This window comes from Centroberyx affinis, unplaced genomic scaffold, assembly GCF_046629955.1.
Source record: "Centroberyx affinis isolate AG114_WGS23_722 - 3 ecotype Tasmania unplaced genomic scaffold, CSIRO-AGI_Caff_v1 ptg001025l_1, whole genome shotgun sequence".
In the NCBI taxonomy this organism is placed as follows: domain Eukaryota; kingdom Metazoa; phylum Chordata; class Actinopteri; order Beryciformes; family Berycidae; genus Centroberyx; species Centroberyx affinis.
In genome coordinates, this window is record NW_027279585.1 from 266,157 (window position 1) to 289,035 (window position 22,879).

General features: G+C 41.5%; 2 protein-coding genes across 4 annotated transcripts; one reads left to right on the top strand and one right to left on the bottom strand.

The window, feature by feature from the left end:
- Nucleotides 1-9: 9 nt before the first annotated feature.
- ints8 (integrator complex subunit 8) lies at nt 10-16,827 on the top strand. 3 transcript variants are annotated; one of them, XM_071522742.1, is made up of 28 exons: nt 10-139; nt 1,182-1,320; nt 1,752-1,926; nt 3,072-3,212; nt 4,316-4,387; nt 4,517-4,568; nt 4,845-5,024; nt 5,330-5,437; nt 6,452-6,604; nt 6,764-6,864; nt 7,454-7,595; nt 8,030-8,100; nt 8,277-8,452; nt 9,138-9,268; nt 9,907-10,017; nt 10,768-10,972; nt 11,674-11,795; nt 12,653-12,837; nt 13,151-13,184; nt 13,302-13,361; nt 13,655-13,716; nt 13,991-14,109; nt 15,102-15,205; nt 15,680-15,730; nt 15,898-15,971; nt 16,071-16,135; nt 16,430-16,473; nt 16,679-16,827. In XM_071522742.1, the coding sequence occupies exons 2-28, from the start codon at nt 1,188-1,190 to the stop codon at nt 16,793-16,795; spliced, it is 2,988 nt and encodes a 995-aa protein (XP_071378843.1). In that variant the 5' UTR covers nt 10-139; nt 1,182-1,187; the 3' UTR covers nt 16,796-16,827. The 3 variants fall into 3 exon arrangements, with proteins under 3 accessions (XP_071378843.1, XP_071378844.1, XP_071378841.1); XM_071522743.1 differs by having other exon boundaries at nt 37-139; nt 1,187-1,320; XM_071522740.1 differs by lacking the exon at nt 10-139 and having other exon boundaries at nt 1,161-1,320.
- On the bottom strand, nt 16,820-21,658 carry LOC139646950 (G1/S-specific cyclin-E2-like). The gene is made up of 11 exons (XM_071522753.1): nt 21,626-21,658; nt 21,456-21,513; nt 21,315-21,365; nt 20,796-20,944; nt 20,541-20,676; nt 19,855-20,001; nt 19,222-19,317; nt 18,970-19,104; nt 18,464-18,575; nt 18,052-18,209; nt 16,820-17,652 (listed from the first exon to the last, which is right to left on the bottom strand). Exons 1-11 carry the CDS (start codon nt 21,637-21,639, stop codon nt 17,575-17,577), a joined length of 1,134 nt encoding a protein of 377 aa, XP_071378854.1. The 5' UTR covers nt 21,640-21,658; the 3' UTR covers nt 16,820-17,574.
- Between the last annotated feature and the right edge of the window lie 1,221 nt (nt 21,659-22,879).

The following is a 22,879-nucleotide window of genomic DNA, read 5'->3' on the forward strand; positions in this document are numbered from 1 at the left end:
GGAATTACGGCGGAGATGATGCGCAGAATGAATAATGTGAGAACCAAACCATCCTTGTTGTGGTGGTCCCTGTAATTACGAGCTTTCTGGAGTAAAATTAAATCGCATTTTCTCTGCTTGTTCGTTTTGGGCTGCTAAGGTAAGATAATCCGTCCGTTTGCGTTCCAGCCAGAAGGCTAAAGTTGTAGCTAGCTGGAAGGTTAGCTCAAAACAACGTTAGCCTGAGGAACGAGAGAGACTGGGTGCGCTTGTTTTGGACACAGTGGCAGCCCCGAGGTACCTTTGGCTCGTTTACATTCCGACTCTTCCATCGGGCCAAGTTGATAACTCCTCCCCCTCGGGGTTATAGGTGGAATAGATGAAAGACACCCTTGGGCAATACTGACATACATCTTTGTCAAGTAGCTTCTTGGATTATCATAACACCGTGTGAACGCGTTATGTATGTGTGCAATGCAATGCAATGTTTGCCGTTTATTTATATATTTGGCAATATATGAATCCTTTTATTACCCACTTAATGCGCTGCATGTACAAACTAATAAGAAACTATGATATACAGTCCTATAGGGAAGTGTGAGGGGAAACATCATTGCTTATCAGACAACATTGCTTGTGTGTGACCTTGTCAAATATGAACCAGTGATATTAAGGATTTGGTCAGAATGGCAATTAGGCCCTAGATAGAAGATACATATTTGATCTTCATTTTACTATAAATGCCATAGGTCAGAGAGCTAACAACTATTTAATGCCAGAATATCCATCCTCCCTGGCCAAAACACCTCCCAGATGTTTATTATAACCTCCCTGTGTTGTTTACATGAATGATTGATTAGTGATTGTGCAGTCCCTACATGTATCAGCTGATCATTTTGCAGCTAGGGCGCATTTACATGTACTCCTCCTGACATTTGGATCCAAATCCTGCACATTACCTAATTCACGAGTCGTCCCATTTGTTTTAACTTCTTACTCATCTCTCTCCATTGAGTAATATGTAATGACACCAGAAATGATAACAGTGTGGTCCTTTATTGATCCCTGTAATGACACCCAGGACACTCTAGCTTGGTGGATGCTTGCTGACATGAGGCTTGGGTCCAGGCTGCTCAGGTGAAGGACTAAAAAGGTCTAAAAAAAACCCCAATAACAGTCAAATGTGTGTTGCTGTTCACCAGTGCAGGATGAGTGTGGAGGCGGCGGACCGAGTGGCCGCTGTGGCCGGCAGTCGGCCCAGCACTCCTCTCCAGACCTCCTGGTTCGAGTTCCTGCTGGACGGCTCCCTGCTGGAGAAACACCTGCAGAAGTGCAACCCAGGTCAGCAGTACACTGAGCGTACAAAATGTTAAGGAAATACCAGTTCCTCCACTGACCTCAGTAGACCAGAATGCAATGCAGCTCCAAGACGTGTTTTGAATAAGTGGAAGGAGGACTCTTGCTTCTTTCCCCACTGGAAAAACTCTCACTCCTCCTTTATGCTGTTGCTTTCTCCACCTACACATGTACTGAATGCAAGAAGCTCATGCCTGTTCTCTGTGGACTGTTGAAAGGCATTCTGGGAAATGTAGGAAATCACTAACTGAAGTCACAAAATAACTATAATAGTAATGTATTGAACATCACAGATTGATGATATATAACAGTGTAAGAGTGGAGATGTAAGATGTTTTTTTCCTTTTAATGGCAACATTTTGAGTGGAGCAATGAACTGTGTGTGTGTGTGTGTGTGTGTGTGTGTGTTTCCACAGACCCGGCACCGGTGCAGCTGATCATCCAGTTCCTGGAGCAGGCGTCCAAGCCGTCGGTGAACGAACAGAACCAGGTGCAGCCTCCGGCGGACAACCGCAGGAACCGCACTCTGAAGCTGCTGGCGCTGAAAGTCGCCGCCCACATGAGGTGGGACCTGGATGTGCTGGAGAAAGGGTGAGTGTGTGGCGTTTAGCTGGGGGTGTGATGGAGAGGAAGCCGGTATATTTGCCCAAGTCAGTTGTGATGCCATTTCAGAGTGAACTGTTAATATCTGGCTTGATTTCTCATGTTCAGTACACACTAAAAAGTGGATATAACACTAGGGCTGGGGTTTAAATCAATATCACGATACTCATAAGGATTGTATGCTAAATAAGTCAAATCATCAAATGAATGTTCATCCCATTGAGCCGAATGGTAATGTTACGTTTAATGAATGAAATTTTCAAATAATATTCCTTAAAATGTTACATACCTCATTTTGTCTCAGTTTTTAAATAAAATGTGTTTGTTATCATAAGTTCAGGCAGCAGAATTGTGTCACAATATCCCAAAATCAGCATCATCATGACGATATGATTCCACTGAAAGACGATAAACAATAATATTGAATTATTGCCTGGTGCTATATTACACCTGCATGTATCTAAACACAGCTGTCACCTGTCAACCGTTAAATTGTGTAAATCTCATTTTCCATGACATCGGAAGGGAAACTAACAAAATACTTTTTCAACAAGTGACAATTATGAAGTTTCTAACAAAATGTTGAAAATATCCTCAGCTTTGACAAATGTCTTTAATTGTTGTTCCTTCAGGTTATATCCATTTCAAAAAAACATAAAGGCTCTTGCATTGCCTAATGACATATTTTTATTTATTTATATAGTCTATTTGATAGGGACAATGCAAATTAACATGGTGCCACTTCAACTAGTTACAAACAAGTTGATGCAACTGATGTTCTGCATACAGAGATTCCAACACCTGTTGCTAGTTTGGCTTTTCTTAAGAGAAAAAAGGGAAGAAAATATCAAGGTTACATACAAATATAAAGCATAATTTAAAGAAGGAAAAATGGAAAAGGAAAAAAAATAAAATAACAATGAAATAATCAAGTCATTATTGATGAGATGATTAAAAATGCATACAGCTCTGATTTTGCTTCAGCCAGCCTTTAATATTTTTATTAAAAACCTTAATGTCTTGGATTAATTTCATTTCAGTTGGTAGTGTATTCCACATTTGAGAGCCTTTTATAGAAAAAGCTGACTGGCCAAAAGAGTTTCTTACGGCCTTATGTCCTTCTCCCCTGCCAGCCTGACCATCCCAGTGCTGAACATGTTGCTGAACGAGCTGCTGTGTGTGAGCAAAGTGCCGCCGGGGGTGAAACACGTGGAGCTGGATCTGTCCACTCTGCCGCCGACCACCGCCATGGCTGTCATCATCTACAACCGCTGGTGAGTCTGAACAGAACAGAACAGAACCGCCCGGAAAACACAAAAGTCACTGAGCTCAGACTGGGAAACAGCTGGCAGCTAAATGCCAGTAGATTTGTGACTGTGACTCACTGTGACTGGTTAATTTGTCTCCCTGTCACCATGGAGATTACCCACTCCAGTTTTTCTAAGTTGTTTTCTGGTTTGAAAATCAATCGAAGTGCTTAAGTAGTGAAATTGTCACTAATTGTTTAACCAGGAAGATCCCACTGAGATTTGAAATCTCTTTTTCAAGGGAGACTTGGTCAAGACAACGACAAACTTCAATACAATTCACTCACAGAGGATAAATGTAAAGGAGTAGAAGGAAAAAGTTTCAACAGTTTTTATGCCTTGAGACATTTGTGCATAAGGGGGGTACAACTAGTATTTACAGGTTTTTGGATTGAATCTTCTGATGTTTTGTGCCGATATTCAACATCTATGAATTTGACCATTTATGCCTGAATTGTATTGGTGGCAGGGTGGAAAAGCCTCTGAAACGGCATTTAGAGCATTGAACACTACAAAATAAGAATAATAATATAATGATAATGCACACATATTCATATAAACTGATTTTGAAGTACCAGTCAAAAGTTTGGACACACCACATTTGTCTGTATTTTTACTATTTTCCACATTTTAGACTAATAGTAAAGACATCAAAACTATGAAATAACACAAATGGAATTATGCAGTGACCAAAAAATTGTTAAACAAATCAAAACTATCTTATATTTTAGATTCTTTAAAGTAGCCGCCCTTTGCCTTGATGGAAAGGCAAAGACTTTGGAAAGAAATTCATACATAGGATCAACTTCACTATTTATATTTGTCTAAGAAACTAATTTCAAGCATTTAAGCATAAGCCTTTAGATCAAAATGGCTTTAAGAGAATGAAAAACATACATTCAATCATTTTGGTATTGTCTGGTATTGTACTGTATGTCAGTCTAAATTTTGTGTAGTCATTGTATTAAGTTGATAATTAAAGCATTAGTTCACATTACATTACAAGCACAGTGTAACACAAAGCTAAGTTTTGTCTGTCTATATCCAGTACCTGTGTTTGTCTCTTAAAGGGCCATCAGGACCATCGTGCTGAGCAGCTTTCCAGAGAAGCAGACCAAGCCCGGGCCGCACCAGATGAACATGTATGTCCTTAAACTCAACTGGAATGAGCTTCGGTTATTTACAGGGAGAATGGATTATTTACTCATGCTTAGCTGGAACGTTGTACAATCAAGACATTGCTGAGTTCGGTCCTTGTGTTTTTTTCCTAGGTTGAATATTGTGCAGCAGGAGAAAGAAATGACTGAAAATATCCTCAGTGTGGTGAGTGAACTCATAAGTTTTTTTTGTTTTTGACATATACAATGAAAATCATTGAAACTGCAAAATCTACTCTAAAGCATAGCAAATATTTAATAAGCATCAATCCAGGATTAAAGAATACATTTTGGTTTTCGGTACTCCCTACAGCCTCGACTTTGTAAGGCTTCGGATGACATGAATAGCTTTTTCCGGTAGTCTCTGTTTTGTGAGATTCTGAAGAATTATCTTTCGTACTTTCTGCTTCTCTTTATAACATCGTGCCTTCTTCGCCTGCAGCTGAAGGAGCAGGCGGCCGACTCCATCAGCGTCCTGGAGGGCGCTCTGCAGCTGAAGAAGGACTTCTACGTTCACACCCTGAGGACTCTGGACCTGCTGGCTGCCGACGCCGCTGCCAACGGAGAGACGGAGTCGTCCACCGCAGGACTTCGCATCAGCGCAGATGAGCTGCACTGTCAGGTTGGCAGACGCTCAGTAGCTTCACTGTGTGGTTCCAGGATTACATGAGATTAGATGAACTTTATTGATCTCTCAGGGAGGGAACTGGGATAGCAAGATTATCTGCATGGAACAATGTGAATTTCCATATGATTAAAAAGAAAGTCAACATTTTAAAGCTTTGGATATTGAAGCTACCAAAAAATAGTTGAGAGTGAATGTCCATCTTGTGTTTCAAAATGCAGTTTTGGTTGAAGTGAACGGACTGAATTGCAAATTAATCCAAAAGTGGTGTGATTTTTTATTTTATTTATTTTGTGTTTTAGGTGCATTATGATTTGGGAGGTATTTTCTTCCAGCAAGGCTGCACAGACCAGCTGGCCTATGAGAAAGCCAGAGAGCACTTCAGACAGACGAAGGAGCTGCTACAGAAGGTACTGAGGTGTTCATCATGGGTTTGGTGATGGTCATTGTCCCCCACCAAAGGGGGGACTATGGATCGGTCTCCGTCCGTTAGTTAGTTAGTTAGTCACACTGTAACGTTGACTTTGTGCCACTAGGGGGCGGCATTGACAATGAATGGGGACTCAGTGGTAAAGCAATACAGTTAAAGTTATCATAGGTAACATAATAGTCTACACACGCTACACACTTGGAGACATCAGACTGGGTTGATGTGTTGAAGTGAGAGTCAATGGAGGATTTTTGGGCAAACCTCTAACCTCACAAGACACTGTAGTTATTGTACAGTTGCTCCTGGTGTTGTATGTTATATTGTATATTGTATTATAAATTGTATTGTAGTGTACATTGTGTAATGTACGGATTGTATATATTGCGTATTGTAGTTCTTATATTTTGTACTGTATTGAGTAAAAACAGAATTTACAGAAATTACAGTTACTACATTTCAAGATATAACTTGTAAGCCTAATTCCGAGGAGAGTAGGCAACAGAAATATATGGTCAATCTGTCCTTTCATTGTCCCATACGAAAATGCTTATACAATTTCACTCATATCAAGTACACTCAGCAATCACTGACTGACCCAAGGGTGGAACTACATCACTGGTGGGGGACAACATGTTTACTATTTGCTTGTTTCTTAGTTAGTTAACCTCGTCCTGATTTGTCTTATTTGCTCTGAATGGTTGTCCAAACTTTAGATTGAGTGGCATGTTGGTGATTTTTTTTTTTTGTTACTAAGGAATATTTCACTGCTGTCAGATGAGAATCTTGTACCTTCAATAAGTTTAAGTAAACAGTGTGATTTTGAAACTAACAGCCATGCCTTTTTGAAATTCTCTCAAGGGTTTGAATGGGTGTCATGGGGTATTGGGTAATGAAACAATGTCACTGACATGGGAGTTACGGTGCTTTTCTGGTATGACAGCAGTTTTCCACCAATGTAGTTTGTGGATCTCTCATAGTCTTGTTCGTCTCTCAGCTGGACTCCGCTCTCCACGTTCACCTGGATGAGAAGCGCCTGGCCGGCTACTGGAACGCCTGCAGGGCTTTGACCGGAACCTCCGAGCCCTCCGACTCCCAGACCACGGCCTACGGTCAGATCAACAGTCTGATCAGGACTCACAACCACCAGGTCAGAGCAGAGGCAGCGTCATACTAAAGCTGCACTAGGAAAGAGTTTTATGTAAAATATATCTGTCTTAGCAGCCTCAATAGCAAAGTGGGGCTGCAGTAGAAAACAGCATCCTGTGGCTAACCTGTGAATGGGTTCTCTTTGCTCCGCTGCCCTCAGGCTCTCATTGAGGCTTTCACCAAAGACAACGTGTCCCGCAGCTTGCCAAACCACTTCAGACGGTCTGTTCTCAGGGAGTTCCTGCATAAAGTCCAGCAAGGGTGAGACCACAAACCACTTCAAAACTACCACTCAGTCAAGCAGTACAGGTGGCAGTTTGATGAAGCCTATAGCCTGTAAATGTGTAATCATTTGAACTGAAACGAGGCAGTACTTGTGTTGTATTCAGTCCAGGCTGTCAGATACTGTTACCACTAGTATTTCTTCTACTACTGTTGATGATAACACATTCTGAGTTCTGCTATTTAAGAATAACATGCTGCTGTTTCACATCTAATCAAATTGCTCCACAGTCAAGAAGTCTGGTCCGTTTAGTTGATTTTTAATCAAATCAACTTGTGGCACCTGGAGCCAAAAAGACTTTACTAATCTGTTGCAGCAGACAGTCCTGTTGGACTATTTTTTGGTGGAAGCTTGTAAATTACTTTTAATAAAAAAAATGTAATTCTATTATTTCATGCCAGATGATTAATGTCTTTGGAAATTAACCATGCAATATGCGGGATAATGTACAGGTCAAATTTCAAAATAAGCCCCTTTGCGCAGTCTTGATTTCTTTCTTAACATAATTACAAAGTGCTGATACTGATGTCAGTGCAGAAGCTAGTTTTGACTTGTGACTGTGTGCAGGGAGAGGGGCCTGGACGAGGTTTGCCACAAGCTGTGTGTTTGCAACGCTGTCCGAGACGCTCTGGAGGGAGAAATCCTCAGCGTTCGTTTCCAGCAGCTGCTGCTCAAGCCCAGTAAACGAATGGTGGACTTCATCTTAGAGGTACATGCCCGCTTATGTGCTGAATATGTGTGTCGTTTGAGATTGTTTCAAGACTAAGTATTGCCTCAGGCTTCAGCGGATAAAGGGCTCAGGATTCAGATGTGACTTTTGACTTCTGTCGCATGTCATCCCTCATCTCTCTCTCTCTCCATTATCCACTATCTAATAAAGCTCAAATGACCTAAAATAATCTATAAACAAGTACAGAATCTGTACAATCCCATGGCATATTTGCGTGTAGTTCCTTCTGAATATGAGAAGATTGTGGGAGTTGTGGGAGAATTTGCAGCTAAGGTGTGAAGATTCATAGTTCTTCATTTGTTTTCACAATAACTTTTTACACAATAACAACTTTTGCCTCTTGATGACGCAGTGTTGCCATGGTAAAAAATGTGAGCTACTGTACATTTAAATCACATGTCCTCGTCCTGCAGGTGTGCACACGATCACTGGAAAAGGACCGTCCATCTGAGACATCCAGAAGGAACATGGCCAACTTCATGAAGTGAGTGAGATCAAATCAAATCACTAGTCAACTTTTTTTTTGGTTCAAAGTAATAAGTTTTTTATAATCCCCTCCAGTACCTACCTCTACCTCCTGTGTTTTATCAGCATGTTTTATCACTTCACCACCTTTTCACCGCTGAACTCAAACCGAACTGCACCATCCTTTTCCCGCAGGACTCTGTGTGAGAGCCTGGAGGAGCTCTCCCTGGTGTTTGTGGTGTCGTCCCACAAGCTGTTCATGGAGCTGCTGAAGGAGGAGGAGAGGAAGGTCCTGGTGGAGCAGATGAGGAAGAGGTCGGCCACCATCAACCTCAGCGCCAAGCCTCTGCCTTCCTTCTATGACATTCCAGGTATGGCGCTGAGTTTTTCATGTAGACACTACAGAACAACATGCATGGCAGGTGGAAAGATAGTGGAATGTGAGCCCAGTGTTGGTGGTACAGTATGTTTGTAACATTTTCCCCATTAGATTTCCTTAACTCTGCAATCCTCGAATCAACAACTGATCCATATGTGTGTCATTCAAGTAATAATCTGCAAAATATTCATCTAAATGGTTTTGCAGCTCTCTATTGCTGATTAATATAACACAATAGTGATTCAACCAGCATTTCCTACATTTGCTGTTCTAAACATAAATAGAAGAAGAACTGGGTAGTCAGCATGAGCAGTGATAGCCACCATGGCTGAACAGACAAAGAAAAGAGCGCCACTTATAGAAACTTAAACTGCATCAACAGAAAATCCAAGGAAACAGACGTCACAGTACTGGACATGCTGTTTGATTGACAGGTGATCTCTGGGAAAGATGTTGCCAGATCCAAAAAAGGAGGATCTCTCAGATTACCACTTCAAATAAGTGATATAACGCACTGTTACTGACATTTAACCCATTGCAGCTCCTTACAGTGATCAATGTTTGTGTCAGTTAACTATCTCCCACCTGCTATCTCCCACCACTAAGCGATGTGTTCTCGCTCTGTGGTTTGTAACATGTGGAAATCTCTTTGAGCGTTTTGGTTCATTCCTCCGCAGCCTCGGCGAGTGTGAACATCGGGCAGCTGGAGCAGCAGCTCATCCTCTCCCTGGAGCCACGCAGGATCCGGCAGATCCTCATCGAACTCCACGGCATGGCCGAACGACCCTTCTGGAGGGTCAACAGCAAGGTCAGAGGTCAAGAAACCGCTGCTGGAAGAGGAATACGACTCAGCTGCTATTATCATTTGATAAACACACATTTAGGATTTTGCTCCTTTTTTCTTAAACCTTTACTTTTATCAGGGAAATAAATAAAAGTTACAGATAAACAATGTAAAAACAATGTAAATACATAGCATAAATAATCAAAAGTACAAATGCATCAAAATATTACATAGAACAAAAGCAGTTTCTAATAGAGCCCATCTCCAAGCCCTTCAGGCATTTTAAATTCTCCAACAGAGATCAGATTTGGCAGCTTTAGCTCATTCTGTGCTGTGGGAGCAGAATACATGAAAGCCTTTTTACCAAGCATTACATTTATATTTTAGATATGTATACTAACACTGTTATCCGGAGAGACTTACAATTAAAGCAACAGACAGATTCACTTTAATTCCAACATTGCCAGCATTTGTGAGCTAACCAACAGCAGCGAGTGCGATGGTCAGTCGACTTAAAGATAAAACATGCAGTGAAAGCTGAAATAGCTGTCCATCAGCAGAAATGTAAACAAGCTTTCACACATCCTTTATACTTCTCATACTGCTGTGTCTCCGCTGACTCCTCATCTCCTGTGTGTGTGTGTGTGTGTGTGTGTGTACAGTGGGAGGTTCCTCCAGACTACATCAATGTGATCCTCAGCATTAAAGACAACCTGACCAAGGACCTGGTGTACATCCTCATGGCCAAAGGCCTCCACTGCATATCCATAAAGGTCTGTTTACATTTTCAGCGCGCGTCGGATTTTGTGTTTTGGGGGAAATTTTGAATGAAGAGTCACACAGCTGATGATCTGTTCAGGCTAAAAATCATCTGATCCCCCTTTCTCAAAGGATTTTGGATTCAGCACTTTATTGCATAGGATCCAGTGCATGGAATTTAGCTTGGCCCACTCAACATTAATTAACAGCAACGCATACAGCAGTTAGCCGCAAAGATTTTATAGCCTCCCACTCTCTCTCTCTCACATACATGTGATCAGAACTACATTTCAAATATAGGAGCATTGATTAAAAGTATGTAAATGTTATGCACAAGTTTGCACTTCGACTGTCTTTTCCTGTTGTTGCACATAAAACAAATGCAGCCCTGATCTCGTCCCATATCAAGGCAAAAGAGTCAAGTTCAGAGAGAAAAACAAGTTGCCCTGGACAATGAAATTCTTAGTTTGCTGTCCTCTCTGATGCCAAAGAAAAACTAAATAGAAAGTAAGACAATAAGAATATTATATATGTACATATGTGTACACTAGCATGACTAGTATGAATATAATGTTAAGATAAATCAAAATATATACATGACTGAGTATTAAAAAGTAATGCTAAAAGAAAAATGTGCAGTGAGTGCCTGATATGTACATGTCCAACTATCAACAACAGTTAGTAGTTTAATAGCAGCAGAGAAAGTCGGTAATAATACTTAATGTGTAGTAACATGTAACACGTGTCGCGTGTCGTCGCCTCAGGACTTCGCCCACGCGCGGCAGCTCTTCTCCGCCTGCCTGGAGCTGGTGACGGAGTTCTCCCCCAAGCTGCGGCAGGTGATGCTGAACGAGATGCTGCTGCTGGAGGTCCGGGCGCACGAGACGACGGCGGCCGAGGGCAGCAGGGAGCGGCCGCCCCCCGACCTGGTCAGCCGGGTCAGAGGTTACCTGGAGATGAGGATTCACGGTGAGTGAGACAGTAACATGTGGAGTCGTACCTGACCTCTTCTTTCTCCTGTGACTCTGGTATTGTGCAATGCGGTAAACCCCCGTCCCTCTGATGCTGCAAGTAGGTTAGAACAAATGCTACGAATTATTTAAGTTTACTAAGTGCTTTGTTAGAATGAAAGCAGAATACTCAAAATTAATTTAAAAAGCAATGGAACGATAACAAACAGGGATTCAATTTAGATAGGAGGACAGAGGTGGAAAAGAGCAACATTCAAGTAAATAGTAGGATAACTGTAAGATGACAACCAAAATAAACAGTAAGGTTAAAATAAAATAAAAGTAAGATCAAATTAAGATAAAAAGATAAAAGACGATAAAATGACAAGTCTTTAAAAAGACTTGATGAAATATGAATGTTTGAGTTCTGGATGCGGATACACTTTTGAATTACAGTATATTATGTCCTGTTAAATTTAAATATTCTGTTTGGGTGAGCAGTATTACGGCTGTGATCATTAACCCAATACTACAAATATTACTACCACAAAACACTGCACATATATTCATTCATATAAACCATGGATCATTGATGAATTTTGGCTGTATCATTTACAATGAATACACAAAATATATAATATTTTGTACATTTCAGTCACATATCTAATGCAGTGTAAATGCCATCAGCATTTTCTCACTGTGGGATGTCCTGGTCTGCAGATCTGCCCCTGCGCCAGGTGGTGGGGGAGGAGTGTGTCGCCTTCATGCTGAACTGGAGGGAGAACGACTATCTGACTCTGCAGGTGCCCCAGTCTCTGGTCATGAACAACCCCTACATCAAGGTGAAAACACTCTCTCGTTTACCTGGGAAGTTTGGAAATGTATGAAAAAAGAATTTAGTAATTTCCAGGTCCTGATAAGTTTGTAAATTGCAATTTTGGAAAAGCATGGAAAAATATTGCACTGTCTTGTTATACATACTGTACGACTACACATATTCTGTGGTTATATAGATCCCAGTCATCTCACATATTAGAAGTCAGAAACGTTGCTTATGGAATACAGTACTTAGGTTGAGCAGCTTTAAGCCCAAACAGTTTGTAGGCGATGTTTTGTCTTGTATACTTGATGCCATGTTTTTTGTCATTGTCCTTTTAAGAGCTCACTGAATTCCTAACAACTTAACAGCTGGTATGGCAATACAGTTGACTTGTTCAGACTTGATTTGATGTGGATATAAGCCACAGTGGATTTCAACTAGGGATGGGACGATATGCTTATCTCGCGATACGATTCGATGCGCGATATGGGGTTCACGATTTGATACAGCCACGATACGATGTAATAAATAAAAGTCCTGACTGAGTAGGATTATGTTTATTTCTGAGTCACAAATCTTTCTAGAAATGGCATTTGCTCGCTAGAATGTAAACAACAAAAACAAAAATCCCAGTACAAAGTGAAAATAATATAATTTGGATGGAGAGTTTGTGAAATTCTAATGGGCAAGCCGTCTCATTTGTGATTACTACAGCAGAATAAAATGGAGCTAGTATCATACGTATTGTCACATCATTGTATTGCGTTACATTGAATTTGTATATATTGTCCCATCCCTAATTTCAACACATGCAGGCAGGCACCCAGCTGCTGTGGTCTTCGTGTGTAAAGGACTCTCCTCTCTGTTTCCCCCTGACAGCTCGGTCAGCTCCTGGCCTCCACCTGCAAGGAGCTGCCAGGTCCTAAAGAGAGCCGGCGCACAGCCAAGGAGCTGTGGGAGGTGGTGGTGCAGATCTGCAGCGTGTCCGTCCAGCACAAGAGGAACAGCGACGGCCGGGTCGGCCTCATCAAGCACAGAGAGTCCACCATGGGCATCCTGCAGAGGTTCGGCAGGCTGCTCAGACCTTTTTTTTTCTCATGTTGTTTGTATTGTTTTTAAACTTTATTTACTTCAAATCAAGTTTATTTTAAGTGTAAGAAAGCATGCATTGTAATTAAGTGCAAAAGCATCACAACACATGAACATATAGTATACAAAAAGACACGAGTATAATGTGAAAGTGCCTGGTAAACAGTTAAAGTGCTTAATGCTGGTGTGTAAACATATTTATTTGTTGTTTGTGGCATGTACATTTACACTGCTTTTATGTAAACTAATGCCGGTAAGTTCTTTCCATTGTTTCTTTTACCCATTTAGGAGCAAATTCATCACTTTCATCAAGAAACTTAGAGTGAGTACAGCATAAAGTTGAACCGCTCCGTTGTGGAAGTATTGCATCTTTCATTGAATGAGCTGCTCATGCTGAAAAGGAGATGGGGACTAATGAGTTTCATCTAATTTCTCCCAGGAGCCGCTGGTGCTGACCACCCTCATCTCTCTGTTTGTGAGGCTGCACAGCATCGTGCGGGTGAGTCTCACTTTGGGCTGCAAAGGGACTGAATTTTCCACACGGATGACAGACTGCAGGGCCGCACATAGGCTGCATGTTAGTGGTAATGTCGGGGAAAAACAATCGGCTTGAATGAAACAAAAAACAGGCTTTTATGTTGGTAGTGACTCTCCCAACCTTGCAGTAAGCATACTAATATTGTGTCATGTCAGTAGTGCGGTTATTGCTGCAGCTTGTTGAAGGTCTTCTCTGCACTGCTGCTCACAAACAGCTTTTGTCTTTGTCTTAACCAAATGTTTCTCCTTCTCCAGGATGATATTGTGAATGAAGTGACAGCAGAACACATTTCCATCTGGCCGTCTTCTCTCGCTAAGTAAGAACTCATTTGCATTTCATATTTTTCCTCATTAGAGTGACAGGAAAGATGGGAGGGTGAGATCTTGGACGGTCACACTTGAACCCAAGACACCACTTGAACCGTTTCCATCGGCCACTGATCCACCATCACTCCCCTAAGAACTATCTCTTGCGTCTGATGCTTTCTCATCATGTTATGCCATTTTCCATTCAGTGACATGAATATATTAAATTATTTTGATTTTCTACAAATTCAACCACTAAATGAGATGATTTGTGTGTGCGTCCAGCATACAGGCGGTGGATGTGGAGGCGGTGGCTGTGACGGTGAAAGAGCTGGTGTCCTACGCTCTCACCCTGAACCCCAACAACCAGTCCTGGCTCATCACACAGGCCGACATCTACTTTGGTAAGAAGCACAAGAAGAGTCGGAGAAGAGATCCCAGTCTTTGGGCTTAAATGATTTAATACAGCCTCCTGTTTTCTCCGCTGCCATCTTCGAAATGATTTCATAGGTTCAGCTGTTAAATTATGTTCCATTAGTTAATTTTGTGCAGGACAAAATGTTGCCATTTCCAAACGTGCTCTGTCAGGGTTTTTTAGGGCTGGCTGGCTTACACATTAGAGCAAACCTGGGTCAGATTGTCTAGGATACGAGAAACCAAGGCACTCAACTTGATGTGAAAAGAATTAAAATGCCTTTATTGCATTGGCGTCTTGCCTTCTCCTGGGAGCTTAAACAAGACTCATTGGTAAAAGAATACTTAAAGAAAGACAAAGGTGAAACAGGTTCTCATTTAGCAATCTTTGCCATGTTCTGAATATGTATTTAGAACTTGCCAATGCAATAGAGGCATTTTGATTATTTTCATTCAAGTTGAGTGTCTTGATTTGTTGTATCCTCCTAGCTAATATATACAGTATATCCTCTGCCTTCTTGTTTGGTACAGTCGATAGTTTCAAGAAGCTCTCCAGTCCTGTCATCCTCTACTGGGTCAGATTGTATTTACAAGTAATTCTTGGTCTTTGCTCTAACCTGTTTGGAGAACCAGATGGGGGGTTTACTGCACTGGGACAATTTGCTGTGTCAGGGAAGGTGGCAATCACAGAATAGTACTAAAGTTACATTTAAATAGTTTCTAGTGTTTGTCTTAACTGTCTGCCATGAACTGCACTGTCCTATATGGCAAACCACAAACATCTAGCACCTAAGGTGGCTAAAACAAACCTGGGGAAGTATTTGTAAATACACTTTTCCCCAGATGTCAACCTTTGACGCTTTCCTTTATCTCTCTCTCTCTCTCTCTCTCACTCACTCACTCACTCACTCACTCACACTCTCTCTCTCTCTCTCTCTCTCTCTCTCTTTCTCACTCTCTCTCTCTCTCTCTCTCTCTCTAGTGACCAACCAGTACTCTGCTGCCCTGCACTTCTACCTGCAGGCTGGGGCCGTGTGCTCCGACTTCTTCACCAAAGCTGTGCCGCCTGACGTCTACACTGACCAGGTAGATCACATGGACAATCCACTGTCACTGTTAAACAAGTATCTAGTGTTATCACTCTGAGCTGATGAACTTAAAGATTTGACGTAAATTATTTTAGTTCAGTCAATTCAGTTTCCTTCATAACTCAGAAAATCAGTGGAAATCTTTTGCCATAAAACATTTTAGGCTTTTAGCTGACGCTCTTCTCCAGAGCAACTTGCAAAGAGTTCAGCAGTTGAATAAGTTTAAATTCCCAGATCACTATCATTACAAGTAACCAATAGTAAGGAGCGTAAGATAGTCAGAGCCACAGACAATATTCTGTGAACAATCATGCCAAAAGAAGCCCTAAAAGAAGTAAAAATCAAAACTAAGGACAAAACTAAACAAATTGAGAATAAGTTTCATCACTGAGAATCGCAATTTCAATCCACATTTTTACACTTGAGCGATGTGAAAGTGAACCGATCCTGACACTGTGAGCCTCCTCCGCAGGTCCTGAAGAGGATGATCAAGTGCTGCTCGATGATGAACTGCCACACACAGGTCAGAGGTCACACCAGAGTGTCCAGTTCCAGTTTTACTCAGCAGTTTCTGCTGAGTAAACACCTACAAGACATGCATCAGCCTTCAAGCTTTAATATGTTTTGAATGCATCATGTTGTTTGTTTTGCATGCATCGTCTCATTTTCATTCTCCCTCTTTCTTATCAGGTTGCTGTTCTCTGCCAGTTTCTCAGAGAGGTGGACTACATGACGGCGTTCAAAGCTCTTCAGGAACAGAACAGGTATGGCGGCACGGTATGACACGCTAAACAATAACGAGTATCACAGCCGCCTCTGACCTCTGTGATATCTTGTTTCATCTTGTTTTGTTTATGTTACAGTCACGATGCCATGGACTCGTTCTATGACTACATCTGGGACGTCACCATCCTGGAGTATCTCACACGTATCCTTCCATTTGCTGTTATTTTATTTATCGATTCATGAGAGAAAATACTTGGTGTCTGAAACTATTAGTTCAGACACCTATTAAACTATTAATATTGAGTCCCCCCCCCCCCGGTTTTCATTTCTGGTCTTAAAAACCCTTCACCCCGTCCCTTCATGGCCTTCGCTTGGTTTATCTTTTGTAGAAAGAATGGGTGTTTCTAATATCTTGCACTGTTTAAGGCACATGCTGTGTTATATACAGTGTCTGTAGTCATCATGCTGTGATTTTTTCCCTTGACTGTGCATGCAGACATTCACCACAAACGGGGCGAGAGTGAGAAGAGACAGATAGCGGTAAGTAGTTCCACCTCCACGGTGTGAATAACACAAGGTGTTTTTTTGTCAGCAGGATGAAGCAACTATTCATGTAGATATTTAAATACAGTGAAATACATTATAGTTACTGAGAAGCCAAGCATCACCTAGCAAGTTTTTTGTGCCTTGAATTAATTTGGTGGTAGGACACAGACTCTTGATGTTCCCCAATTCTTCTCCGCAGATAAAAGCGATTGGACAGACGGAGCTGAATGCCAGTAACCCAGAGGAAGTGCTGCAGCTGGCTGCACAGAAGAGGAAGAAGAAATTCCTGCAAGCCATGGCTAAGCTCTATTTCTAAAATTGACATGGGACCAATGTCAGACTTGGGGAAAAATGTACATTTTATTTTTGTGGTAGAAAATAAACATTTTAAAATAAATACAGTGATCTGTACATTTTTAATCATTTGTAATGAGTTTCCCTTCTATCAAAGGGAATCAGTGATGTCCATGCCCCTGAGTTACACAACCAATGCCCTGGGTTTAACAGCATCAATTATAAATAATTTTATAACTCTTTCAATTGAGCCTTAAAGTAGTGTTCAACAGATTTTACCTGTTGGCTATATACACACACACACACACACACACATTATATACAACAAAAGTAAACAACTGCACCTCTCAAATCCATTTATGGAATGTATTATCCTAGACATGCAATTCACAACTCACAGCAAACCTTAAGACTTTTGTTCTAGTTTTTGTTTTTAGATTTTTCTAAAAACTGATCAGTAATACTTAAAATCTCCTCTCCATCACTGTGTCCATTGCACAGAGCTGATGCTGCCAGAACTTTACAAAAATGCAGCTGAAAATCTTTGGACAAAACAAAACTTTGGCCAAGATTCAAGTTTCTATAAAAATGCAAGTATGTAAATTATCCTGGATAGATTTCACATCATACAACAGGAGGATCTGGATCCTTGGCAGCAGGCGTCCAGACTGAGTATTCATGTCAACAGTAGTCTTTCTGCACCGGCTTAGAGCTGTTTTCAGTAGAGGTCTAGATTGGACCAAGAGCCCATCTTGGTTTGTGGGACTTCTCCCCTGTGTTCAGACCATTTCCTCCAAAGGGTCAATGTGTCGCACTTTTCTCTGTGCTGTTGGGCGGAGTGAGGAACTGGCTCTCGAACTCCCTTTGATCGGCTTCCTCCTTTAAAATTTGTTTTAAGACAGGGGAAAGAAAGTTTGGTTAAAATAGGAAAAGGAATCAAAAAGATGCAGCGACTTCAAACAACGTTACTGTTAACTTGTGGACAACAGTTCAAATTCTGATTCTAATTAACCATTTAATAACAATGATGAACCTCAACCTCAATTTTGTATGATAGTGGTAAGGATGGTTGGATAAAACCAATGAATTAAGCTGATGCAGCCGCCTCAAAGTAAATAAATGTACAGTGTGTCTATGTGAATTTATTCAGTTATTTGCAATGTTGGCAATCTAACAGTTAAGAGTTTTTTCACTGAAAGTTGTTCTGGATCTGTATAAATGTGTAGACAGTAAAGATAGCAGTTAAAATATAAAATCCCAATAGTATAAAACACTAACCAGCATGCTCATGTAGTCTGTATGCGTCTGGATGTTGTGTCTGTCGTCTGGCTTTATTTTCACGAAGTCCTTCAGTTCCACTGTGCCACACCTGGCCACCGTTTCCACAAAGGGGGCCATCCAGTCCACACAGGGCTCGATGACGTCCCACGACAGACCTGAGGAGGGAAAACACAGAGCTCAGTGGCTGCGTTTACATGCTCCGAGTCATCTGGCTACAGGTCTTATTTGGGTGACATGAACCTTTGGTACTAAACCAATACTAAACCAGTTAACAGAATATTCCTGTCTACCTGTGGTGTCCTGCTAACGGCTAGAACAGTCTGCCAGCAAAAAACGTATGAAAAGATGCAGCTGCCAGCTGCGCTCTCTGGCTGAGCAGGAAGCTGAATGTAGACAAATCAGAACTTACCTGAAACTTTTTCAACCATTTCATATTGAATGAAATGGCACAACACTGAAGCAGCCAACACCCGATACTGGAAGTCCAGTGAGTTTATGTTGAGGATACACAGGTCTAGAAGCTAGAAGAGAGAGGAGACAGAAGAGAGAGGATATGCAACATGAGTCAGGAGCCAGATCTGAACCCACGATACTGTGGTACCAGCTACCCTAGTTTGTGACCATCAACAGGCGCCAGATTGGGGATTATTTTCCAAGGGTTGGTAAAAAAATAAAATACTGAAGCGTTTGTCTTATTTGGTCTGTGGGTGGACAGTCTACTCCATATTATTGCTTAGTTTAGACAGTAGGAATGCTGAGAGGGAGACAGGAGAGAAGGCTGTGACGGGACTCGACCCAGGCTAGTGGAGACTCTGTGGCTCTAGAGGCAGGGGTCTCAACCAGCACATAAACCCTGAGGCACCATGTCTGGAAATTTACTTGGCGGCTAGTCAATCGTCCCATCAGTAGACTTACACGTGTAGCTTGTGCATAGACGTCCTGTGGAAACTGCGGATCCAGAAGGTCGGAGTTGTCATTCATTGATGCCATCTGGATGTACAGCTTCAGCCAAGACACGGCCGTCTCAGGACAAAGGTTCCAATTTAATGCCTGTAACATGTGGAAAGCAGAAACATAAATACCTGATGTTTGTTGGTTTATAGAGAGAAATCCTCTTCCGGATAAGAAATGAGGTAAAATATGGATACACTCTTAGCCAGGCATTACCTTCAAAATGATCAACTCCATTTGAAGAATATGGTCTTCCAAGCAGGCCCCATCTGTCACATATGCAAACTCTGCCAGCTTGGGAGGATAGATCTCCTACAAGGAAAGCAAGTTATTTAGCGCTACAACTAAAAATCCCCCTTCTTCACCAAGTACATTCGTATGCATGAGGAATTTGTCTTGGTGTATTGCTGCCGTTAAGCAAACGACAGACATCAGGATCTAAGAGCGAGGTGGAACCCCCAAAGATAAAGCTCTTCAACTGTCCTGGCTGCTGGGTGTCTTGCACCAAGCAGAAGCAATGTGTGAAATGTGGCACGTCTTGAAAGTACAGTGAAGTCTGTTTTTGAAGTGGGAGTGTGAAGTGTATTCTGTATTAGGCACCAACAGGACGTTAACAGACCAGGACTGGGTTTCCCAAAAGCTTACCGAGACCAAGTTCGTCTTTTTACGTTTATAAGTGAATGTAACGCGGTAGCAGGGTGAACGTTTGCCAAAATGGAGGCTTGAATTTGGGTCCTCCAGTTGAAGGGCGGTCTCCCTACACCACATGCTACTGCGCTGCAAAGATGAATTTAGTCTTAAGATGCTTTTGGGGAAACCCGGCCCAGATCCTTCTCCTTTCTGCCTTACCTCCATCTTTGATGCTATGAAAAGACAGGTTATCCCGATGAGTTGCAGCCGGCCCTTCTCAGTGTCATCCTGCGTCAGCATGAAGCGGTCAAAGTAGTCCTGTGCCAGGTAGAACGTCTGCCGATGAAGGGTGTACACCTCACTCACCTGGGGAAACAGGAGACAAAATGTTGTCGTTTTAGTAGGACTAATAAAAATGTGATTTACAGGAAAAGGTTAAAAAAATGTATTCCCATGTTTCAGAACAGCCTGACCTTTAAAACAAAGGCGTACTGAATTAATTCTTAAAGATAATGAACAAAGCTCATGCCTAATGCCTATAACATATCACAGACCAATAAAAGTAATTAAACACACAATAATGATTTATTTGGTTGTAGCAACCATAGAATAAGGAGAACTAACTAGAAGGATCCAGAGTTGTGTGAATTGCTAATTAGCCACTTAAAACATTGTGATCACAACAGGATTCTACAGTACTAATATTTTGCTAGCATACAATAATATTACCCAGAAATTTGAAAAAAAAAGGCACATGTTAAACTTAAAATTCAACGCAGGGAAGAATATTTTCAACTATTAAGCAGATTCAACTCCTAACATCTTTGACTTTAGAGGATAAATACAAAAACAAAAACAAAAACGGTAGAAGCCTGCACAAATATAAGATGCAGGTGACAGCTTACCTCAAGTAACCAGTCCATGAGGATCGATCTCATCTTAGGTTGTATTCTGGGGTGCTTCTGCATGAAGCTCTTACTGTGTGTGTACTTCTGCTCCTTGCCAACCATCTTCTCCCACACGTCTTCAGGAGAACCCCAACTGTACGAGTCACACGCACAGAGGAACATTGGTTACACTGTCTGTTAGAAGACTTCAGCAGGACACAACTGAGAGTCAAACCACGAATGAAAAAAGGGGACCAGGTTTGTGTTAATCACCTGAGAAGAGGGAGAGGGGACGGCTGGACGCAGACATCTCTGGAAATGAGGTTCACGTAGCTGGGGTCGTCACAGACCTCACTGAGCCCCTTCTCGGGAGTCTCGATGAGAATACAAGGCCTGGCGACACCTTCAAGTACCAGCTGGTTCTGAAAGGAAAATTTGTTTTGTTGTGAGCTTCAGCAATCAAAACAAGAACTTTTTGTTTTATCCACTGGTCACAGTGGCTGTTGGATACCAAGGTTTTCCAGCCACTTTAAAACTGCCAAATTGATTTTTAGCATAGAATTTTAATTTGGTAAAGATTTCTTATCTGGCAAAGTGGCTGGAAGAATAGACAAACACACCAGCCACAGCTTAAGATATAAAAGCATTTGGTTGGTGGTTGATAATTTCCCCTTATTTACAGATAACTAACTGCCATCAGATCTAGGATAGAACAACTAGAAACTAGACAGACAGGATATGCATCTGTTGTGGTGATTCACGGTATGAAACAACTTCAGGAAATAGACATACCTTTTCACACTGCAATTTTGACAGGGGCTGAGCCTTCTTTCTGTTGCTTTGCTGAAATGAAAATTTGTAAAAAAAAAATATGTTAGACAGTCTAGAAAATGTACTTATATTTACAAATGAGTGATTTGTTATGAATCTTACCTTGGTTATCTTGCCTTTCTGAATTGGAGCATTTTCAGATCTTTTGTGCAGGCGACCACTGCAAAGAGAATTGGATTAAATACGTTTTTGTAGATATGACAATAGTCCCAAAACCAATCCAGATACAACAATAACTGACATGGCAAAAGCCTGGCGAATATAGTCATTACCTTCGTCTAGTCATGATGAGGGTTGAAGCTGCTTTCTTCTGTAAAATGGGAACAGATTTATGGAAATTAGTTGGCATTTATCAAGATGTGCTATAGCAAGAACAACAAAGCCAGGAAGTTGACCCTCTCAATGAAATGGCAACTTTTAGCTATCAGCTATTAGTTATCCTTTATTCCACAAAATAGTTTTATTCTGAGCCAAACTTGATGAAAACAGCCGACAAAGCTGCATTGTTTCAGGAACAATTAGTGTAAACCCTGTAATCACTACACTGTTGACTTCATCAAACGCGCCAACAATAATGAGCGCGTAAACCTGACAACTAATAACTTACCCGCGAAAATAAAACTTTGCTAAAAATACTGAAATCTGAGGTGACTTCAAGGAATATCACTGGGCTCAAGTACATTCAGTCCCATGACACAAAAAGACAAAAAACAGCACAAAGAGACATGCAACGATAGCCCTAGCTCCCTCCAAAAGTAGCTGCAGCTGCTGTGTGCTAGCCTGAGCTAGACAGAGACAGGCTGACGAGCCCAACACAAAGGCCGGGGAGGCAGTCTGGTGCCACACAGCATTAGATCAATACAACAGTCCTTTAAACCATGTTATTCGCCAGCCACTTGGTCACCAATTATTAAATAGTTCACCATACAGTAATAATTCTACTACTTCTACTACTACTCTCACAATCGAGCTACTTATCTAACTTAGCCAGTCACCAAACCAGGAACACTGGTCTGAACAGGCTTGCAACAACAACAAATCCTTACGTTATTAATCAGTACTAAGATGCAAAGTCGGTTCTCAGACGAATAATCTCCAACTTCCTTATTCGAAGTACAAGTTAAGTTTCTCAAATCCTATTCACCGTAAACCAAACACAACTTTTAGCTGGCTAATGTTAGCTAACATTAACACTAGCTTGCTAAACACAGCCAATTGGGCTAAGTTACATAAACTAGCGAACCAACTACCCGAGTCAGTGTCAGCAAAATAACAAGCCTGGCCGATAGTAATTTGTTAAATAGCTCTAAGATCCCCACTACTTAAGTCGCCATTTAAGAGAAAGGGGATAACATTTTGGGGGTAAAATACAGAGCTTACTACGCTAACTAGTCGGGAACACTGGAGTTTGCTTCTTACCCCGCTGCGGTTCTGAGTCCAAATGAAACCTGTTTCCATTTGGCGCTCGCGCCAACAAGTATCTGTTTGTGGCGCATTGCGCATGTGTATCAATTATCACAACCCAA